The 23,950-nt window shown below is 37.5% G+C and overlaps 1 protein-coding gene and 1 long non-coding RNA gene across 2 annotated transcripts in view; one reads left to right on the plus strand and one right to left on the minus strand.

The window, feature by feature from the left end:
* Positions 1-581: 581 nt before the first annotated feature.
* Positions 582-9,764, minus strand: DYNLRB2 (dynein light chain roadblock-type 2). The gene is made up of 4 exons (XM_006909707.3): positions 9,636-9,764; positions 7,279-7,354; positions 1,693-1,860; positions 582-835 (listed from the first exon to the last, which is right to left on the minus strand). Exons 1-4 carry the CDS (start codon positions 9,636-9,638, stop codon positions 792-794), a joined length of 291 nt encoding a protein of 96 aa, XP_006909769.1. The 5' UTR covers positions 9,639-9,764; the 3' UTR covers positions 582-791.
* A 46-nt stretch (positions 9,765-9,810) lies between these two features.
* Positions 9,811-23,950, plus strand: part of LOC112478165 — a 113,131-nt gene continuing 98,991 nt past the window's right edge. Inside the window, exons 1-2 of the long non-coding RNA XR_003045735.1 lie at positions 9,811-9,977; positions 18,876-19,040. This is a non-coding gene — a long non-coding RNA (uncharacterized LOC112478165). The remainder of the gene's footprint in view (positions 9,978-18,875; positions 19,041-23,950) is intronic.

Consider the following 23,950-nt stretch of genomic DNA (forward strand, 5'->3'; position numbering starts at 1 on the left):
GTGTTGCCATAGTGCGAAACTGGGGATCTGTTTATTCCTTACAACTTCGTGTGAATCCTCAGTTACCTCAAAATAAAGAGCTCAGTTTAAAAAAGGATAGAAGGCAAACATGGCAAAATATTAACAGCTGTTCTATATGGGTCTTGGAAATCTGTTATGTTTCTTGTATCATTTTGCATTGTTTTCTGAATGCTTAAAATATCTGGTAAAAATGAAACCCTAGAGTTACCTAGTCAGCTTCTGAAGTATGCCTTCTTGCCCAAGCCCCACCATTGGTCCCCTCAGGCCGGTGTGAGGGAAGCACGGTTCTGAGGAGCTTTGCAAGGGTTGGGAGGTGGTGCTCAGCTGTGCTTCGGACAGGGCTGAGAACCACCCTTCTGACCTCTTGCTGCCCCTCTTCAACCTGGGAGAACATCTAACATGCCTGGAGGGTAGGACTGCCGGGTAGCTCTGCAGTGCCCCTGTGAATCTCCCTGATATGTTAAGAAGTTGGGCAAAATTACACTTCTAAACTCATTCTTGGTGATGTTACTTCTAGACTCACAGAGCCATAGGCTGTCTTCTCACTAGACGCCTTTTTGTGTAGTATAAGAGACATGCATACCAGAATTTATTATATAGCTAAACCACAACTTCACATTCAAAAGGGACTAAATGAGACATATAGTTCAAATGTACAACCAGAAAAGAATGACCGAAAGATAAGTTAGATTAGAATAGAATCTTATTAATCATTAAAGAATGAAGTGTTTTCAACCCAGCGTCACAGGATGTACTTGGCCATAGCAGGGCTATTCACATGGATTCTGAATGACAATCAGAAGATATTCCTTATCTGTGGAAAGATATGGACAAAATTAAACCACTCTAAAAATTAAATTGATAAGTGATTATTGCAACTAAGCTGCTTTTCTCTTCGAAACACCACTTGGACCTTATATGGACCAATGGTTTCCCACCTTGGTTGCCCATCAGAATCACCTGTTGAGCTTTCAAAAAATACCATTACCTGGGGCCCAGCTCGAGAGATTATGATTTCATTGGTCTGGGGTGGAGTCCAGGTATCAATCATTGTGCCTGTCAAACTCTCCAAGTGCTTCTAATGTGCAGCCAGCATGACAGCACAGGTGTAGCGAAAGCTTTAGTTTATGGGTAATTCTAATTTTACAGATGTACTACTATAGAGAAGTTTGTTTTAGACAAGATTTAGGAGCATGAGTCCTGTTTTACACTGACATATACCAACACCGTGAATGTAATTCCTTCAAGGAAGTAAGTATTTTTCGGTGTTTGCTGTCTTTTTGTAGGCCAGATGAATGCGAGCACCCCACAGGGGGAGTTTGAAACTCTCCAGCCCTGTGATCCATCCTCTACTTTATCCCCAGGACAGGCGACATTTCTTACACTCTTCAGAAAGTTTGTGTGCTAAGTCCACTTAACTTGAGACCTACATCTCCTAAATTTTTTATTACTACTAATAAATGCGATTTCCTCAAAGATCAAATTCATCACTAATGTCACAAAAATTTCAAGCCGGAATTTTCACATTCAGAAATCTGTCTTCATTATGTAATTGAAGAACATTATGTGCCATATTGCATATTAAAATCTATACTCTTTGTTCTTTGAAACAGAGCTTTTATGCTGTAAAGCAGAAAGATGCTTTGAATATGAAACAAAATGCCAAATTACCTGGAGCTACCATGATTTCATGTTTCTTTGATCTGATCCTAAGAAAAGTTAGGTCGTTCTGAGGATCAATATCGCGGACTGTGCTCTTGGCTTTCACTGTCAGTTGATGAAGAAGACCTGCATATTGAACGGTTGTTGAGTTGTCCAAGGTTGTTCGGATCGGAATGCCTATTACGAGATTTAATTTTGGGTTAAAATTTTTTCTGATTATAAAAATAATATGCACATTGTAGAAATATTAGAAAATACTGATAATAGTGAAGAGGAAGAAAAAGTGATGGCTGACGTTATCCACTGGTAACGATTTTAGTTTATTTCCTTCTAATTGTTTTGTCTTTACATGGATTTTAAAATACAGTTGGCTCAAACTATAATTGCAAATTTTACTCTTGCCTTCATTTAAGTGACAGAATACAAGTTGTCCATGTTGGTGACAATGTCATCAGCATTATTTCGAATGGCTTATAGATGTTTTATGGATATATCATAATATAATCAATCCCCTATTGTTGGATTGTTAGGTATTGTGTTTTTGTTTTTGTAGCTAAGGGTGCGATGAACAAATCTTTTAGAAGTTGTTAATTCATTATTTCAGTACTAAGTTAACATATTACTACATGAAATGCATTCCCCCAAGTGTCCTAACCTACAGCAAGTCTGCTTTGAAATGCTTGGTCTGTGACACAGTGCTAGTTTTCTCTCCTGAGGACAGAAATAGAAAGGGATATCACTGTACATGTTAGAGGGTATATCAAAAGGATTTTCTAAATTCCTTCACAACATCCGGTATTTTGCAAACCTTAAAATTTATAGTAGAAAATACAGCAACGAAGACTCTGGACATGCTGAGCCCTTCCTGGTTTGCACTCATTCTTATTTTAAGCATTATTACATCTGGCTACTCGTGTGCTCTATTGTTCCATTACATGGGTTTAAAACAGTACCTATTAATTCAACTGGAAAAATCTAGCCAGACAAATATGCAAGTATAATTCAGCTCAAATCAATCTAGCTCAATTCAGGCCACTTAAGTGGTTCAGTGCTTATTAAGTTACAGGTGCTCTACTAGGTATTTTACACATACTGTCTCTAATCAGGTGGCCTTCATATTATTTTGAGAACTATCACATAGCCAGGGAATTCCAGGGATTTGGTTTGCATATGTATCTTTAACTTAGGAGAACAGATGAAGGTGAATTTTGGAATGCTGTCAAATTCTTCAGGTACCTGAATTAAGGCCAATCAATAAAAGAGGCCAACATGGCTCTTTAAGAGTGGAACAGCATTACAAACTTAGTATTTTACCAGTTTTTCATGACGCTCTTTGAGAGCCTCAATTCTGACTTTGAAACAGACTAATTTCTTTCTCTTTAAAACAAATTGTCATCTTCATAACAGTCTTGCTAAAACAATACAAGGACAGTATTTCCAGGAAAACCAATTCAATAAATAAAGCTTTATATAAAACTTGTTAATTTCTGTATTATTATTTGTAGGCCACTTTTTCCCCAGAAGTCAGTTTTGTCTTTCACACCTGATGAAACATCACAAAGCATGTGTCTTTAACAAGCAGGAAAATGAAATGTAACAGGCACTCAACCTCGTAAGAGTACTTTTTGACGAATAGTTTCATTTTGCATCCTAAATAGTGACTACCTATAAAGTCTGCATTGCTCAAGGTCAAAACAAGAAATACAATCAGAATAAATTATTTAACATGTAGATGACAAGATTATGAATCAGATGCTCAGGCTTATTTAGTTAGTCTATTCATGGTCCACATCAATAAATAAAACAGGTAGCTTTTCTGAAGAGTAAATGCACGCTGTGGAAGCTCTTGGAGTTTCTTGTATCCCCTACAGACACTTGAACAAAATCAATCAACAAATATTTATGGAGCTCTTGCTTGGTACCATGCAAGGCAATTAAGAAATAATTTATTAAGAAGTAATTTTAGCACATGGTATAAAATTCACCTACTTCCCCTTCTGAGGGTTAACCACTGCTCCTGGTTTCTTTGGTATCCTTCCAGAGATGTCCTAAGTCTATTTAAGTATGTTGGTGTTTGTATTCTTTATTTTAATTGTATCATTCTCTATTCTACGCCTAAATTTTTTTCACTTAATATACTTGGGAAATGGTTCCATTCAGTACACCTAGGGCCAGGTCATTCATGTTAATGGCTATGTACTATGGTGTCGAATGGATGCTTTGTAATATACATAACTAATGTAGCCTCCCGACAAGCATTTAGGCTGTCCCCAGTTGTTGACTTTTACAAACAAGGCTACAGAATATGTCTTTGCGTACGCCATTTCACATTTGCATATAGGCGTAGAATAAATTCATAAAATGGAACTTTTAGAACAAAAAGTATGAATTTGATATTGCTGGATTTATGGGACTACTTTAAAATATGACTCTACAATCCCAGTAAGCTTGTACTGTCTCACTGTACATTCGTACTGTAGTTGGTAGGCTGTATTTCAAAAATAAAAAGAGTTAGCTGGATGGCTGATAAAAATCTAATGAAATTCAAATGATAGATTGTTAGAAATGTCAAGAATATTTAAAATTAAGAGCCTATGGAAAGCAGGCCTATATGTATATATAAATATAGGACAGATGTGACTGCCTGGGAAGCACATATATATTTACCAGTATCTAATTCAATGATCAGTGCTGTAATAGTGTAAACAATGGATGGTTTTATAAACGAGAAACCAATGTTAACAAAGAATCTAGTCTAATAAAAATCCATACCACTCAGTGCTGGGCTAAACTGATTAGTCTTCTTTATTGTCAGAAATAGGAGGTCTATGTTTCAATAATGGTGAAATCAAAATACTCTATTTAACATGACATATGATGAAATCTCATTGTGTAAACATGGTAGCAGGCCTACTTAACCACAAATAAAACCTGAAAATATGTTAAAATGATTTGTCTAGAATTAGTGGACTAAAAACACTAGCAGAGAACAAGAACATATAAATACCATCTTAGGTAAATATTTTCAGCATCAAATTTCATGGGACTTCTGAAAGCTACAAAGGTGCACTATAATAAATGGCACTTTCATCTAAAATTGAGTAGGCTGTTGAAATGGAGTATTTTATTACATTCTGGTCACACAACTTATACCACACGCTGTTAACAAACATCCTTGTCATACACTCTGGTTATTAATAATCTGACCATAAAAATAAGCCCCTCATTTATATTTTTGGGAAAAAGGTTAATTTGGATTTCAGAAAAGTACCCTGAATCCCAATACAACCTTATCCTAGTAGAGGTTAATTAGAAGAAGTTAATGGGTATTAAAAATAATATTTTGTTGCCTTTGGATTAGAAAAGTGTTGAGAAACCTCAGGAAAATAAAGTAAAAATCACTTTTAATTCCACCACTCAGTGATAATCACCATAAAATATCCCTGCCTTTTCTTCCATATTTATTTTAAGTGTATATGTGTGTCTGGCTGTATTTATGATTAGAAAGTGCTAGTTACCGCTTTATTCCCTGATTTTTTCATCCAATATTGTGAGTAGTTTTCCATGACTCTATTTTAAATAGAGAAACAGTTCATCAAGTAACTATTACACGATTAATTTAAAATTTCTCTTATTCTTAGATTTACTTATTTGTCTGTTTATTTATCGTTATTCTATATGATGCCTCAGTGTGTATCCTTTGGACCTAAATCTTTTCTTTATCATTTCTTAGGGTAAATTCCTAGGAATGGAATTACAGATCAAAGAGTATGGATATTTTTCAGACATTTGGTGTGCATTGCCAAGATGATGTACTTTAGACTAAGAACTTCCAAAGTAACATATTAAATTAGTTGTCCTGGATGCCACAGGTGAATGGCCCTGTACTGGGTTGAATAGTGCCCCCTCCCAATTCAGAGCTACCTTAAACCTCAGAATGTGGCCTTATTTGGAAATAGGGTCTTTGCAGCTGTAATCAGGTAAGAAAATTAGGTCACACTGGATTAAAGTGGACCCTAATCTAATGACTAGTGTCCTTAGAAGACAGAGACAGAGAGGAGAATTCCACATGATGATGGAATCAGAGATTGGAGGGATGTGTCTACAAGTCGAGGAATGCCAAGGATTGCTGGAAACCATCAGAAGCTTGGAGACTGGCTAGGAAGGATCATCCTGCAGAGCCTTCAAAGACAGCTTGGCCCTGCTGACACCTTGGTTTCAACTTCTAGCCTCTGGAACTGAGATAGAATAACTATCTAATTTTTAAGCCACTAAGAGTGTGGTACTTTGTTATGGCAGCCGAAGGAAATGGTTAGAGGATCTCTGTGAAGTCACACAGATAACTGTTCATATTAGGGGGTGTGGCAGAGTTTATGCAATTATCTGGAACTAAAGTCAGTTCAAACAGAACAATGCACTAGGTTTGGACTGCTTCCTGAAAATATTAGGCATAGCTGACTTACCCATAAGGCTGATCTTAAATCCATGCCCTCCTGATCACTCTAGCTGGGTAAAATTATCATATTCATTTGGCATTGAGTTATTTTTAATTTAATTTTATTATTTTGTACATCAAATGTTTTATCTAATTAATACAAATCAATTAAAAATTCCCACGTTCTGAGAATTATTTATTTATAATTCTATTAAGTGTTGGGTATTGTGCCAGGCACTTGACAATGATTATTTCACTTATCACGATGATCAGTAAAGTCAGTTATTTTCCATTTTTAATGATGAGAGATTGAAGTTTAGAGTTTAAAGACTTTAAGTTGGTAGTCGTGCAATAAATATTTATTGATAGATTTGCTCCAAAATGATTAGCCATGAGACTGTTGCCAAGCACTGAGTTGGCAATGTGCCAATCACATGGTTGTACCACAAATTATGTGAAGTCACTACTCTTATTTCGACGAATACTCTGGGATTTGTGGCACCTCTTGCCCTTACAAATGCCTGAATTAGCAGGGCAACCAGCAAGAGTCTTTAAGAGGTTGCCACCATAGCCGAGCATGAAGCAAGGTGCCAGAGAAGTGCTTTGTTGATTAATAGAGACTGTGGAGCGAGGGCAAATTTTTAGTATAATTCTACAGATTTCAGAGGTGGAAATGTATTGGTTCTTCTTAAACTATAACCACAAAGACTATACTATAAATTGCGTTACAGTTCTCAAAGATTTTATTACATATGATAAAGGAACAGTTTCATTTAAAATGAAGACTTCACAATGTCACAACAAAACCAAACTGCCAACAATGATAGTCCCCCTACCTTCAATATATAAGTTTTATTGGTACTCCTGAAATGTTAGAAGAGAGTTACCAAAGCTTTAAAAATTAGACAATGTGTAGTGTTTCTTAGGAATATAGAGACATTTTTAGACATGTCTTATTCATATTTATATCCCTAGCTCTTAGCAGAATGCTTGGCAAGTAATAGATACTCAACAGATGTTTGATAAGTAAATGTTATAGCTAAAATATACAAAATATGCTTTTTATTTCAAAATCTAAGATGCTTTTCTTAAGGCTTGGCACAACAAACAGGTTCTTGGTTGGCTTCTGAATGTCCAGAAGGCACCCGTGACGAATTTACCTTCTGCATTTACAACCATCGTTCCAATAACCCCTTTATGGCTCTGTATCCTCTTTAGGGTTTCCTCCACCTCTGCCTGGAAGAGATCAGGATGGCCATTAACCAAAAGGATCTTTGTGGCGACCCCATTCCTAAAGAGAATTATGTTTAGAAAGACTCCTACACCCCTACCTCTTTAACCTACAGTATTGAATGTTCTAATCTCAGACGTTTAAAAGACAGCTTTGAAACTGTCAACTCTCATATACAAACCTATATAAAACCCCAACACACAACCCTGAGAAATCTCTTGGACTGAACTCTTCTAGAGACAGAAAGTTTACTGCCCCACAAGAGTGCACTCCATTTTAATTTATATTTCGTGGGGAAGTATTCTTTACATTGGTCAGAAATCTTTCTGTATTCATTGATCTTTCCATATTCATATGAAAAATTCCTTTCTACATTACAGTACTTTAAATATTTATAGAGCTGTATCATTGCCATCCTCTAAAAGTATCCTTTAATGAGAAATCTTATTTCCAGTCCCAAATGTTACCTAAGTGGGAGTTCAGATGATTAAGTTTAGGATATTTTGTCAAAACGTATTCCAGGATTCCAGGCTTCTCTTGATAGCTGTAGCCTGGGTCTCAGTGCAAGCTTTTCAGCCATGAACGTTTATTTTGGAACCCACTGGGGTTTAAACTCAGCTTTCAGAATGAATCTTATGCATAAACTATACTGTATCAGTGTTCTTTCCTTCTACAAATGCTAAAATCAAGAATAATCTTCAAACCTGCATATTGTTCCTGAGTATCACTGTATATTCTGAATTTAAACAATATTCTGTAGTCTCTTGATGAGAGTTTGGTATAATTTTTTTTCTTCCCAGCATCGTACAGGTGAACATTATGTTACTTTAGTCAAAAGGCAGTTTTTATTTGCATCTAATGTGCATGGGAAAACATTTCCTCCTTTCTTACCACTAAGGCAGTTGTTTTCTGAATTTCAGGCATTTATATACCAGATTCATGATTTTTGCCATTATGAATACCATCTTTGTTATTTATCTAGCTCCTTTCAAAAATTATCTCACTGCTAAAAGTTTAAATACAATTAAAAGGAAATCCTACATCACTACCACAAACGGAAACCTGGTATCTTATGTCATAATCAGAAATAACCCTAAAAAAGGAGGGGAGGACATATTATTAAATTCTACCCTAATGAAGTCTCTGAGCTGAGAACTGTTCTTTAATGAAAAATTGAAATCATGAAGTGATAACGGTATTAATAACCTAATAGTGCTAGAAACTTTCTCCTAGATATAAAGGCAGAAAAAAAAAAAAAAGGAATAACTTTCTCAGATGTGATTCACTCTGTGTTGGTATTTCTGAGCCACCTTATGTAGCAACTAATGTTTGCATGTCACTTTGGGAAACACTGCACTAAAGCATAATAGCTGTACAAGGGATCAATAATTTATTACATTTTTGCCATCTTTGAGACAATGTCCACAGCTCCTTACAACCACTGCCCTAGCTTATATTTTTCTCTTTTCTCTCCCAAACACCCCTCTCTGCTCTTCCCAGCCTCTCCCTCTCTTTTCCCATTGTGTTTTCCTTTCGCGATTTCTGAGTCCTCCTGCTATGATCTATTGATCCCCATACCCTTTTCATTCCTCTTAAAACTCTGCTATCGCTTTGCTCTTTTTCAAACTTTCCCCGGTCTCCACTTTTCCTTTTCTTCCGTCTGTCTGTCTGCTATCACTCTTTCTTCTTTTCTCTCTCTTCTCTCTCTCTGTCTCTGTCTCTCTCTCTCTCTCATCTATCCTCCTTCCCTCTTTCTCTCTCTTTCTCTTCTCTCTCTCTCTCTCATCTATCCTCTCTTGCCTTTCTTCTTTCCTTCTTTCTCTTTGTTTTCCTTTCTTCTCTCCTAATATCTCCTCCTCCGCTCTCCCCATTCCCTTGCGCTCCTGGTCCCATCTTTTTCTTCCCTCCAGGGTGATTTTTCTCTCCATCGCTCCCCTCCCCTTTTCAAACTTTCCTCTCTGCCGAGATCTCTCTCATCCCCCGCAGGATCTTTCATCCCTTCAATCTCTCTTTCTCGATATCTTCCCTCCCCAAGTATCACCCCCAGAAATCACCCCTCCAATTCCCCCCGCCCCCAAGATAGCTTCACCATCTAGACATCTTCCCGTCTCCCTCTCATCCCTTCAGGATCTCCCTCTCGCCCCTCCAAGAAACTTCTGGAACCCCCAGCCTTTGCCGCGGCTCCGGCGCTGGCGAGGCCTGGATCGATCTCGGGAGCGGGCAGCGAAGGCCTCGCCGATAGACGCCCTTGGAGCAGCGGTTGGAGGACGAACACCCCAAATTTACCATCGCGCGGGCTGCGAGACTCTGGGCTCAGTCCGGCGGCACCTCTACCCGGGATGTCAACAACGCGTCTAGCCGTTGCTAGGAGACGGGGGAGGAAGTGACCTCCCGGAAGCGTCGGTGCCCGCGCCTGCGTGCGCGAGGGTCGGACCGCCGCCGGGACGGCTTTTCCGCCCTGCACTGGCCTGGCGCCTCCCGGCCGCCGTAGGCGGAGGTTTAGGCAGTGTCCCCGAGACCTCACCTGGGTTTCACCCAGGCTGCGGGGCGGTGGGGCCGAGGAGCGGAGAGGGGCATAGGCCGAGCTCCAGGTCATTCGTTCGTCCATTCATTCATTCATTCCTTGAGGTACGCATTAATGTAACAGCCACTTCCTCGTTCACGACCACCTACCACGTGCCAGGCTCTCCTCTGGGTCTAGGGTACATTCTGGCTGGGGAGGCAGACAGAATGCGACAAAGGAAGCAGTGCTCTCCAGGTGTGATACCTGCAGTGGAGCAGATACACAGGGGATGGGTTCCTCTGACTCCGACTTTGGGCCACTTTAGACAGTAATAGACTCAGCTGCCTCGTGACACTCGGAGTACTTCCCTTCAACTCTGCCATGCGCAGCGCTCTTAAGTGTGTTCCCGCGCCCGGCAAGGGGAGATTTTTATTAAAGAAGAAATATATCTCAGCGTCGAATAGTACAAGCATATATATGTTCGCTACTTCCCTACCCCCGCAACAGTAGGGTAAGCTCCATATTACATTTTATGTTCTTACCTAGTTGTAGTACCCCGTATTGTTCTTCACTCAGCTGAAGAGTTGCTACTTACCAGTATTTTTATTTACTCCGTTAGTGTCTTTCTTTTGTGATCATTATTTATCAGCAGTTCTGAGTTGCTGAAAAATTTGCAGGTGGTAGTGCGGTGGTTCTACAAATTGCCCTAGAAGAGAGCATTCCATTGGGTATTTAAGGAACTGAAGGAGGGAACAGAAGTTAAAGATCAATTAGGGTGGTCAGAAGTCACTTGACCTTTTGAAGGGCATCGATAATATCTTTGCAGCCTGGGAGGCAGAGACCAACTATTGTGTGAAAGGCGGCAGGACATTTCATGGCTGGAGATACAAAGTCCTGGGATTTGAAGACGGTGAACACTGATTACTAGATACGAGCTGTAGGTTGGGAATGTATCCCCATAGGGACTATGCTATGATGACTTTCTATAGTACTGATTCAGTTTGCACTCCTTTTCCTGAAAGCAGCCTCACTTGTTAGGCATGCTTATTGTTAGGAATGTCAACTAGAATCTGAATGGGCCCTTGTCAGGGATGCTCCGAAAACAGTTTTGAACTTGGTGGTGATTTTGGACTAGATGATTAGATGATCCATTTCAACATGGAGTCTTTCATTTTATGACATTTTGTACAGAAACACTCTGAGAAGCTCTAGCTCTGCTTCAAAAATCCCCCCGCCCCGCCTAAGGGAGGAGATTCTGGTCACTGTCATTCTCTTTCTTCTCCAAGAAACTTGTGCTTCTTAAAAATCCAGGTCACAATAGCTAACTAGTCCCCCGTGTCACTCAATACCTGGAAATCCAACCAAGATGATTTGGATTGGGCATGGAAGTCCAACCAAGATGATTTGGAGTAGACAGCTAAGATGGTGGTGGGGGGGGAGTCTGGTGTGTGTGTGTGTGCACATATACAGATCTGGCTCTTGACTGGTTGCCTGTATCTACCATTTTAAGTACTAAAAGTATAGATATTTACAGTAATACTGGCTTAACAGTAAAATGATTAGGCTCTCTGGGTGTTTCTGATCAAGGAGATTCCTACTTGATTGTGTAGCCATTTGTTTTGCTTATAAAAAATCTGAGGCAGTGCACCATATCTGTTATGTCAATCAGCTTTAATGAAGGAACTGACTGCATATGCATGGAGTGTGAATCCCCTCATTTCTGGAGTCAGGGTGTCAAACTCGTTCAATAGCTGACAGCTTTGATTAGAGCAAAGAAAGACTACAGCATGAAAGGCACTGACAGGAGTACCCATCTGCTGAAAAAGTAATAAGAAGTAGCCAAACTGACTTCCAACCAGCAGTCAAGTTTGACTCACTAAGCACAGGAAATCAATGGGGAGAACATGAGCCATTTTCTCAGTATTGATTTTCACTTCTAATTATTCCTTGGAGGTAGCTTGGTTTAATTTTTATGCCTTTTTTGGACTATAATGAATATCCAGAGCTGTGCTATATAAAGTATCCTGGCAGTGTCCAACGTGTTCCCTACTCTGTCCTCAATACATGTAAATTATCCCTTTCCCTTCTTTTCTCATCTCCTGGCCCCTTCTTTTGACCCACAGTAAGTGCTAAATAACTTTGCATTTAAGTGAAAGAATTAATAAATAATACTTTTTGCAAGTACTCTGAAATGACCCCAACAATTCTTCCCACAATTTTGTCAAAATTAGATGATTTTCTTTTGAGGTCTCTTTTTCTCTTCGATAATTTGCTACCGCTCTCTGCTTAGCCTGAAGAACTTCAGGTAACTTGATAATCTTGAGTTTTCTCTTGGGATTTTTCTGTACCAGCGCACATATCTCTGGCATTCCTTCCTCGTTGGCAAATACTATAAACTGGGCTATGGAATATATTTTGTGCCCATTTTCTCATAAGATAAGGCATTGTTTGTCAACTTGCCTCGTTGGCAAATACTATAAACTGGGCTATGGAATATATTTTGTGCCCATTTTCTCATAAGATAAGGCATTGTTTGTCAACTTAAACAGAACATCTAGAACTCTACTGGTTTCACTCCAGAAAGTACTAGATTCTTTGAAAATGTTCTTTCATAGTAAGACAGAATTAAAGGATGTCAATGATATCAGTAAGTATTCCACAGAACTGACCTGATGCCATAGAATTACCTAATTATGGATTGAGGGTCTCATAAGATCAACCATTTGCTACTTATTAGGACAAAGGTACCCTCTAGGGTATTCTTTCCAGAACTTAAGTGTAACATACGCATTTATTTCCTATAAGGGAATCCTGCCTCTTGGAATTATATGGTTTCCTAGAGCACAGAATTTGGCATTATATGCAGCTAGGGTTGATGTTTCTAGGTGTTTCCTTTAGTAAAATTAATTCTCAAGGTGTTTGCTTCCTTATTTATAAAATAGGAAAGATAATATCTACCTTAGAGGGTCTATGTGATGTTTAAATGATGTCATATGGATAAAATGTTTGGCTTGTACTAGGTGCCCAATATGGATCATTTAACTGCATTTCTTTCCTATGTCTTCTTTTCTTTAGTCCATCCTTCTTTCTTCCCTCTATTCCTTTCCCCCCTTTCATCTTCCTCATCTTTCTATTTCTCTAGCTTTTTCTTCACTACTTCTTTCCCCCATTTCTTTCCTCTCTCCCGTCTAACTACCTTCTCTTTGACCTCCTTTTCCTTCATGCCCTCCCTAGGAAAAATATCCAGAATTTGTATTGTTGACTTTCTCACTAAAGAACACCTTTCCCTTTCTTATTCCCTTTGTCTTGTTATTCACTTAGAATATTCATCGAATGTAATTCATCTACCTCTAATCTTATTTTTTTTACAATTCCCATTTTTAAACTTCTAGCTCCAACAAGCAGTTCCCATATCAGTGCATCACACTCAGTAGGTATTCTCAGTATCTGAGATCTGAGGGCAAACCGTAAATATTTCCTTATCTGTTCATTTTGTTCAGAGAAGGGAGGACTGATGGGAGCAATAAATCCCAGGCCCTTACTGTACTTTCTTTTCTTTCTGATAATCTAGTTCCAAGGTCTCTGATTTACTTTTTTCAAGTGCTTTGATCTATTTAGTTTTAAAATTACTTTCACTGGTAAGTATAGTACACACAAAAATGAGGTGTACAAAACAAAAGTTAGGTCAGTGAATTTCTAACAGAAGTTAAGTGCATAAAACAAAATGTACAGTCAGTAAGTTACCACAACGTGAACTTTTATGTAACCCTCAACCAGGCCAAGAGATAGAACACTGCCCATATTCCAGAAGCTTCCACGTGCAATTCCCAATTATTACTCTCACACTGTATGGTCTGAAAAGCCTCAAATATTTATTATTCGGCCCTTTAGTGAAAAATTTGCTGATGCCTGTTCTCTTTAGTCTTCAAAATACGTTCAATGATTGAAAACAAAAAATGTAATTTTGTTCAGGTTTTTCAAAGTATGCAAATGTAATATATAAAATAACTACAACATAAAGGGAGGAGGGTAAATAGGGTAAGCATCTTACATTCCACTTGAAGTATTCAAATATTATTTTAAGTAGACTGTGAAAAATGAGGTGTGTAATCCCTAGAGCAACCAATAAAAAAGTATACAGATATAGTAAAACATCACAATAGACAAATCGAAATGGAATACTAAAAATTATTCAAATAATATAAAAGGAAAAGAGGCAAACAGTGGAATGGAAAAAAATGGAAAAATCTGAAAACCAATAATATTGTAGAATTAAATTCTTATATATCAGTGATTACATTAAATATAAATAGTCTAAGCACACCAATTAAAAGGCAGAGATTGTCAGAATTAATTTAAAAAATGATCAGTGATTTCTGTTTCTGGAAAGATGAAGTAGATGCACTTTCCCCTGTTCTTCTCACTGAATATAACCAAAGATCTGGAAGTTATACAAATACAACCAGACTGTGAAGGATTGAGAGAATCAGATTGTCTAGGGACTCTGGGACCCAAAGAATGACATGATTGTAAGTTACCTGGGTTTCCTTTTTGCCTCATGTATTCCAGTCTTGGAGCTGAAGAAGCTGATAACCCAGAACTGTCAACAGACACAGACATTCTAAAGATCCCCAACAAAAGCTTATTCTCTAGCTAAAAGACCCAGAAAGGGACCACCAGCAAGATAGAAACTTAGGAAGTAACCACTCTTCTCCAGCCAAATGCCACAGAAAAAGACTAGCAAAGGCCAAGTGGAGAGTATAGACTTCTACTCTCAGCTTGCTATAACTCCCCCACCCCACACCAGTATGTTGTCAGAGAATGCTGAATAGGGAGTCAGTACTTTCATCCCACTCAGTGTTAATAGTTTCCTTCCCCACTCCATGCAGCAGTTTTAGTGAGGTCCATGTGGGGAGCCTGGATTGCTGCCCCCACTATAGCATATGAAGTTACACTAAATATAAACAGACCAAATACACCAATAAAAAGACAAAGATCATCATACTGGATTAAAAAATGTAAACTAACTATATGATATCTACAAGTAGTTGACTTCAAAATAAATAATATATACATGTAGAAAATAAAAGGATAGAAAAGATATATCATGTAAACTATCCAAAGAAAGAGTGGTTATATTAATATCAGATAAATAGACTTCAGACCAAAGAAAATTGCTTGCTACAGAGAGAACAATAATGATAAAATGGTCACTCCACCAAGAAGGCATAGCAAATCTGAAAATGGGTGCACCAAACAACAAAGCTGCATACTAGGTAAAGCAAAAAGTGATAGAATTAAAAGGAGAAGTAAACATTCTCAATGATAGGTGAAGACTCAATGCTCCTTTCTCAACAATTGATAGAAGAATCAGATAAAATCGTCAGGGACAGAAAACTCACATCATCAAACAACAGGGTCTAGTTGACATAGAACACTCCAACCAGTGTCAGCAGAATCCATTTTCTTTTCAAGTCTCCACAGAGTATATACCAAGATAGACCAAATTCTGGGCCATAAGGCAAACCTCAATAAATTTAAGACTTGAAATCATACAGAGTATGTGCTCCAACTATAGTAGAGTCAGGCTAGAAATCAGTAATGGAAAGATAATAGGAAAATCTCCAAACGCTTGGAAAATTAACAACACATTTCTAAATAATCCATAAGTCACAGAGGAGATCTTAAGGGAAATAAAAGAAATTACATTGAACTGAATGAAAATAAAAATACAGCATATCAAAATTGTGGGGTACAACTTAAAGCAGTGATGAGAGAAATTTATAGCACATCTTAAATTAAGGTGAGCCTGCACATAAAAGACTTAGAAAAAGAAGAGCAAAATAATCCCAAAGTAAGCAGAAGAGTGTAAATTATAAAGATAAAAGCAAAAACCAAAATTTAAAACTGCACAAAAGTACAGAAAAATCAATGAAACAAAGAACTGGTTCTTTGAAAACAAATAAAACTGACAAACCTCTAGCAATATGGACAAATACAAAAATAGGAAAAACAAATTAGCAGTATCAAGAATAAATATGGAATGCCATACATACTCTACAGATATGAAAAAAGATAGAGAACACTATGAATAACTTTACATATATACAGTTGACAACTTCGATGAAATGGACCAATTCCTTAAAACTAGCCACCACAAAAATTCACCCAATCTGAAAGAGATAATTTGACTAGCCCTATACTATTAAAGATATCAAATTAATAATTGGAAAAATTCCCCAAAGAAATTTTCCCTGTATATTCACTAGAGAATTCTATGAAATGTTTGAAGAATAAGAAAATAGGGGAAAACTTTCCAATTTATTTTATGAAGTTAGCATTACCCTGACACCAAAACCAGAAAAAGACAGTATCCCCCCGCCCTCCCCCCCCAAAAAAAACAGAAGAAAAGGAAAGATGAAAACTATGGATCAATATCTTCCCTGAATATATATGCAAAAATCTTTAACAAAATATTTGATAATAGTATTAGCAAAATATAGAAAGAATCGTGCACTATTACCACCTGGAGTTTATCCCAGGGATGCAAGGCTGGTTCATCATTCAAAAATCAGTCAATATAATCCATTATATTAACAGGCTAAAGAAGAAAAAATAATCACATTATTATATCAGTTCATGCAGAAGAATAATTTGGCAAAATTTAAAACTTGTGATTTAATAAAAACACTCAGCAAACTAGGACTAAAAGGAAATATCCAGTACTTTGTAAAGAGCATCTATTTAAAAAACTACAGATAAAATACTTCATATTGAAAGACTAAATGCATTTCTCCTAAAATTGGGAACAGAGAAAGGATGTCTTCTCTCACTACTACTGTTCAACATAGTACTGGAACTTTTAGCTAGTGCAATAAGGCACGAAAAGGACATAAAAGGCAAAGAGATGGAAATGAAATAAAACGTATTTAGAGATGACATGATTGAATATGTAGAAAATGCCAAGGAATCTTCAAAACAAGTAGAAATGAAAAATTTGGGTATAAATCTAACAAAACTTGCAAAAGACTTATATGCCAAAAACTACAAACTGCTGATTAAAGAAAATAAGAAGATCAAAATAAATGGGGGATGGCACTGCTTTCCAAATTAACATACAGGTGTAACACAATTCCAGCCAAAATCCCAACAAGATCATTTATAGATATAGAGAAGATTATTCTAATATGTATATTGAAAATCAAAAGAAATATAATAGCTAAAACCATTCTTAAAAAGAAGAATAAAGTTGGAGATATCACTACTCAGTTTCAAGACCCATTATATAGCTATAGTAATCAAGACTGTGGTATTATTGGTGGAGGGATAAATACATAGATCAATGCAACAGAATAGAGGACCCTGAAATAGTCTCACACAAATATACCTAACTGGTTTTTGACAAAGGTGCAAAAGTATTCAGTGTAGGAAGAATAGCTTTTTCATTAAATGAAATTATGGAGAAATTCAACATCCATAAACAAAACAAAACAAAACAAAAAATAAGAAACATTAAAAAAATCCTTGTCTTAACGCTCACACCTTATATACAGATTAAGATTGATCACAGACTTTAAAATGTAAAACTATAAAACTAAGAAAAACACATGAGAAAAATCTTTATACTTTACAGTTAGGCTAAGAGTTCTTAGACTTATCACCAAGGCACAATACATAAAAGGAAAAATTGATAAATTAAACTTCATTTGCATGCTATGTATCTAATAAAAAGACATTTAGATATAATATTTAAATTTGTATCTAAATGGTAGACATTCCTCAAATAGTAAAAAGACAAAAGATCCAGTTAGAAAATGGGCAAAAGACATTTCACTGAAGAGGATGGCCACCGCGGATACACAGATGGCAACCAAGGACATACAAAAATGTTCAATATCATTAGCCATTAGGGAAATACAATTAAAACCACAATGAGCTAGCACTGCACACCTATTGGAATGGTTAAAATAAAAAATAGTGACCCTACTAAATACTGGTGAGGATGTGAAGAAACTGGATAACTTGTACATTGCAGTTTCATTTTATGTGGTTTTCTTTGTATTTATTCTGCTAAGAAATCATTGTGCATCTTGAAATTGTGGCTTGGTGTATCTTTTGTCAGTTTTGGAACATTCTTATCCTGTGTTTTACCAGTTTCTAGTAATTTAAAAACCATTTAAAAATATGAATAAAGACTTTATATAAAGAAATTGGATGAAAAATCTTTACTCGTTATATTCTGTATGTCTGTTCTCATCTACACAATTATAAGTATGATGATAAGTATATACGCCGTTTCCCTTTTATTGCACCTTAATGATCTCTACCTGAGTCTTAGGATCTACTGGTTATCATTCAATACATGTTAGACTAATTTTGCTATAGTTTTATTTCCTAATTAAACCTATCTCAGGATGTAAGCAGATCTTTAAAAAACTAAAGATAATGGTTTTTGGATGAGGAGCAGTCTGCTGACCTTTTATTAACACTTAATAATCTCTCATTATTTTTTGTTAGCTGGGCATAGTTTTCAAGCACTTAAATGTGCCCTGTCTCATTTGCCTTCACAACGCCCTTAATTTAGTAGGTAGTTCCATTTTACAGTTGTAGTCTCTGAGGCAAAGAAGTCAAACGACAGAATGAGGATCCAGGGGGATAAATCTCATTTCTTACCAGTATGGAACATCCCAGGATGGCTCTGACTCCATATTTGAATGCCTATTGTATATTCTTCACGTTCCTTAGATGTCCCTTTGCTCTTCTATTTCCAAAGTATGATAGTCTTTCCATGGACACCATAAGTAGCCTAGCCAGAAACAAAGTTAGACTCCCTTGTCTTCCTTCTGTGCTATTATGCAGGAATATCATAGTTTTCCAGCTATCCCTGCATAATATTTGTTACCCACTTGGAAAGAGGGAAGAGTCTCAGCTCCCTCCCAGTTGACCTCTGCTTCATAACAGCACACCAGACGTCCCAGAAGGATCCCCTTTTCTAAATATTTTGTTGACCCCTTCTCTTGCAGCTGACTCAAGAATTGAGATGGGTCGTCTGCGGATCCTAGAATGCCTCTGGAGATGGTGAAGAGATGGCCAAGCAGAATTGCCAAGAACCTTGACTAGCAAGAAGCATCCGTTCTTGTGGAATCTTGCGCCTTTCTTCTGATCACTTTCGGGATTAAGACAACAAGGTAAGTGAGGAAACATCCCACTTGTCAGCCACTTGCCCCGTTTCTAGTGTGCTCAGGTAGGAACCCTGACTTCAAAGTGCAGATTAACTCAGATTTCTTTATTTAATGCCTTGCGGGGCAGCATCCCAGTCAGTCCCCTCACCGAGGCAGACAGCGCCCTCCAGTGGAAATGAAGATAAGTGCTCCTCCTTGCCTTTCTGGCCATGTTGAATGTGCATTTTTGCTCTTCCTCTGTGAGGTTGCAGTCAGCTGGGAGTCAGCAAAGCCTGCTGGACTTCTGAAACCAAACAGCATAAGGAGAGTGCTAGTTCTTATGAAGAGCTGGGTTATTTTATTATCTAAATTTTAATCCTCGTACTATGCCTCTAAAGCAGTTTCCTGATTGAGAAAAATTACCCAAAATAACGGAAGAGAGAATGAGAACTATAGAAAATGGGAAATGCTTTGTTATTGCTCTTTCAACCTCAGCCCCAGAACATTGATTAAACTTTGGCCAGTGGAAGGGAATTAGTAAGTGGATCTGCTGGTGTAAACGATTTTAACCATAGGAAGTTAGTTTCTTCTCAACCCCTCTAAATAGAAGTTAGACAGTACTTCAGGAATATAACTTCGAAGTGTTACCAAATGCCCAGTCTGCTTTGGTACTTGTGTGCCTGGGATTGAGACAGCATAAGGACTGTGTGTGTGCAGGGAGGGGGGACCGCCGTGGCTCATGTCATAACGTCCCAGGGCCTGGGATGCTTCAGCAGAACAGCGGTACCACCTTTCCCTCCTGGAGGAAAATTGGGATCCTCTGCCCAATCGCATTGTGATTTTGAGAATATTCAATTTCATTCCATAAATATTCAATTTAGCCACTCCATAAAAATTCAAGATTTAAAAAGATGCTACATGATGTGGCTTGAATTAAAATGCTTTAAATGACATAAGATGCTAAAACTCAGTAGCTGCCTTTCTTTTCGTCTAAATAGGAAAAAACGGCAAGTTTTGGGAAAATGACCCTGTGTTACTTTTTAGAATCCTCTAGGTGGTGCTGCTGTGATAGCCATGGGCTAGAAATGGTTTTAGCAGTTAACTATCAAACCAAATATTTAACTCATTAAATGGCTTATATTATGGTTAATTGCTAATATAATACTATTGATAATTTATACCATCATATTTATATTATATTCTCCTAAGACTGAGCCTGTAGACATAAATTAAACAAGGGCTGGAATACATGTACTTCTCTGGCTATTATTTAATAAGTTTTCATGTGTGGCCGATTTTTCCCACATGCATTAACACCAGCTGTAGGGTTAGCTCTTCCTTCCCTCTACTTGTGTTGGTCAGTGTAGGACAGTGTCTTGTACACAGTAGATGCTAAATTAATGTTTATCAAAGGAATTAATTCTGTTTTGTTTTTCTGCTTTCACTATTGCTTGGGAATGAGATGGATTAAGCCTTTTAAAACCCCAGTCAGACATTGCTGCTTATCTTTGCTAATACAAAGATTGGAAGGCCATTTTTTCTTTATTTCTGAAAATTGCCTGTGGGGTGTGTGTGTGTGTGTGTGTGTGTGTGTGTGTGTATAAAATCACTTATTTTAAAAACAAATTGGTTTCAGGTTGGTTCCATTTGAAATGCAGGAATGGCATGAAAATTGTGTTTGATAATTGCTCAAATCTTAATCAAGATTTTATTAAAATCAATATTTGATATGCTGCTCAATTTAATTAAAATAAACCATAGAGAAATTAGTAATAAATGAGTTTGAAAATCAATTGTAGGATAAGGTATGTTTTTTTTTAATTAGTTAAACATGTGAAATGTTGGGTTAAGCAATTACTGACCACAAAAGGAACAACAAAAAATTTACCACTTTTGTTTACGCAGCGTGAACAACTAATACCATTGAGCACGTACTCTGTGCCAAGCACTGTGCTAAAATCGTCTCTCAAATTCCTTTATTTATTCTGAAACAAAATCCTATGAGTTCTGTCTCCTCAGTGGATGATACAGCCTGGGTTTGAGCCAGGATGAGTGTCCCAGGTCATTCGGCCAGTAAATGGCCAAGGTAGATTTTAATACAATGATCAAGCTTTTCCCTACTACCTTAAATTGCTCACAAATAGGAAGAAAAAGCATAATTTGATTATGATTAATTTAGAGAAGGGCATTGGTGGCAATTTCCTTCCTAAAGGAAGCGTTGCTTTTTCAGACGAGTAATAGACGAGAGAGGGGGAAAAACCCAAATCAAAAGCCATGGGTATTGCTTTGGCAGCTCTGAGTCCCATGGATTGAAAAAAGAGGGAGGGGGGTTATTTTTCTAGACAGACACAGAATACAGTTATTTACTGTATAATTTATGCCATTGAGAGTGGCAGAGATTTATGGTTTTAGTAAAAAAATGTTCTAATTGGGATTAGCTAATGAAAAAGTGGTGGGACTGCAGAGGGAGAGAGCAGGAAACTGTGACTTTAGCTGAGGTGTTTCTGCTCTCATGGGATGCTAACAAAAGGGCCAGTGTTGCGCGCTGGGGCAAGAATCATACATTTAATGAGGCCTTCGGAGTTTGTGCCTGCATGTTCAGTTCTACGTGTTCTTAGTCATCCAAAGAATCGGCTCTAGGAAACTAATGATATTCGTGTTAAGTACTGTGGGCAATGAGAATGAAACCGTGGCTTCCTAAAAGATCTCCCTCATTCCTATTCAATGCGTGTCTGGCGGGATGGAAATAAAAAATCAACAGTAATCACAGCCACACAACTGTGCAACTTCTCTACTCTAGGCGGAGACTAATTTTTCTTTCAAGTTGCTGCTTCCTAAACTACAGTCATTCATGTATCACATGCACAGTTTTTGACATCTCCCTGTAGTTCTTGTGTTACTTAATATTTTCACTTAAAATGGCCCATTTTTTAAAAAGTTAAAATTAAACGTATTTACTTTAGAAGGAGGCTTTGTTTCATGATTGTGAATGGCAAACCAGAGTCACTTGCTTCGAGAAGGATATGAGTTAGAAGACATACAATTAAATAAAACACTGTTATCCAATTTTAACTCCAGGAAAGTGTCCAGAGGTCGTGAAGACATGCTTGTACAAAACTGAGACTTCCTCTTTTATTATATCTGAGGAATAAAAAAGGCTTTGAAAAGGGAATAATTTTTTTTGTTATGTGACTCAGTTTTATCCAAGAAAATGTCTATAAACCACCTCAAATCACGTTTCCCGCCAGAGGTACACTCTCTAGTCTTTGTGATCAACAGCCCATGTATCTTTGTGTGCTGCTCATGTGGCCCCTTTCCTCCCCACCTTCCCCCAATAGTATCTGAACCTTGCTTGACACCCATCTAATTCCACCTACCTTATTTCTCAATGTTTAGAGAATCCTGTTAAGCAAACACAATTGGGATGGTGGGCAGAATACAAAATAAATCGTTTCTATTGTTGGTTAACACTACTTTTCTCCATATTCGCTGTTGGTGATAGTTTTTCTATAACCAGTTGTGGCAAATTTCCAATAATAGTGAAATAAATGTAATGAACAACATGTCTCTTTACTACTCCTGACCTTCATGCACCCAGTTCCCTCCTCCCGAGGGAACCACTGTCATCATGTTTTGTGTGGCATTCTGGAGATATTCTGTGTATGTGCAAGTATATGCATCTCCTTAAATTTCATACAAATGGAAAGCACACTCTACGTGTCATTTTACATTTCCATTTTTAAAACCCAACAATATTTTTTGATGTAGTTTTATATTGGTATGTATAGCCCTAGTCCAGTCTTTTGAATGCTGCATGGAAGTGCTCTATGCATGTAACTAACCCCCTTTTGATGGGCACTTGGATTAGTACTTTTTCTTCCACAAACAATGCTATAATAGCCTTGTATAATTATCTTTGGCTCATCATGACCACTAAGAAATAGATCTACTGCTGGACGGTTCTCATTTGAATGGATGGAGTCCTAATAATAATAATTATGGCAAACATGGTTGTATTTCTTTCATGAGGATTGGCTTTCTCGTCTTTTTCCTCACCCATAAAATAAATTCATATTTGTTGTGGTGTCCTGCAGAGCATGAAGCATCCTGCATGATTTGCGCATGAAGTTGCAGATTCAAAGTTACGTTTGTTGTATTTGTTTAATACTGTTTAATTCTTACTCGTCGTGATCACATTCAAAATTAGTTTTGTAGTTTTGTGCTCAAGGCCTGTCTTTCTTCGTGGATGACAAGGTCCATGAGGTCAGAGAGGGAACTGAGGTTGTTGAAAATCCTAAACTTCTCTAATCTTAGGAAAAATAACTGCCATATTATTTTAATAGCAAGTAGATACACATTCCTAGTGTAGTCCGAATGGAAAATATGGCGGGGGAAAGAAAAAGAGAAGGAAAACCACCCATGAGAGTTGGGGTTGCTATTTCTGACCAAGTTGGGATTGAAAAATACCAGGAGTCTCATAGGAAATCTTATCTCACTGGAAGATGATTCTATTCTCTTGGCCAAAGAATGGTCATGTATTTCTGTGTATATAAAACTTGCAGACCCAGACAGCGGGCAGTCTACCTCTGGCTCAGCCTAACATTTATTATCATTCACGAGGTGGTGTTAGATGCTCAGCTTTTAAAAGAACTGGCTTTTTCAGCAGTATTTTTACCCTTGAGAGTATATATAGAGAGCTCTGTGTTGTATATTAATCAGAGCTTTCACGACTCACTTTGAATGGTATTCGAAATGTGTCTGGGAGTGTGGTGAATGAACTATGCCCAAAGTATGCTCCATTATTTATTACTCAAGAGTCTTTCTATCTGAGACATAGGCTGAAATTAAAGGAACCAAATACCTACCTTTAATAACTCAACATTCTTCCCAGGTTCTGCTCCCTCTGCACCCCACCCCTAAAAGGGTTATGGGATTTG

The sequence above is a fragment of the Pteropus alecto genome, unplaced genomic scaffold (genome assembly GCF_000325575.1).
Source record: "Pteropus alecto unplaced genomic scaffold, ASM32557v1 scaffold42, whole genome shotgun sequence".
Classification (NCBI taxonomy): Eukaryota; Metazoa; Chordata; class Mammalia; order Chiroptera; family Pteropodidae; genus Pteropus; species Pteropus alecto.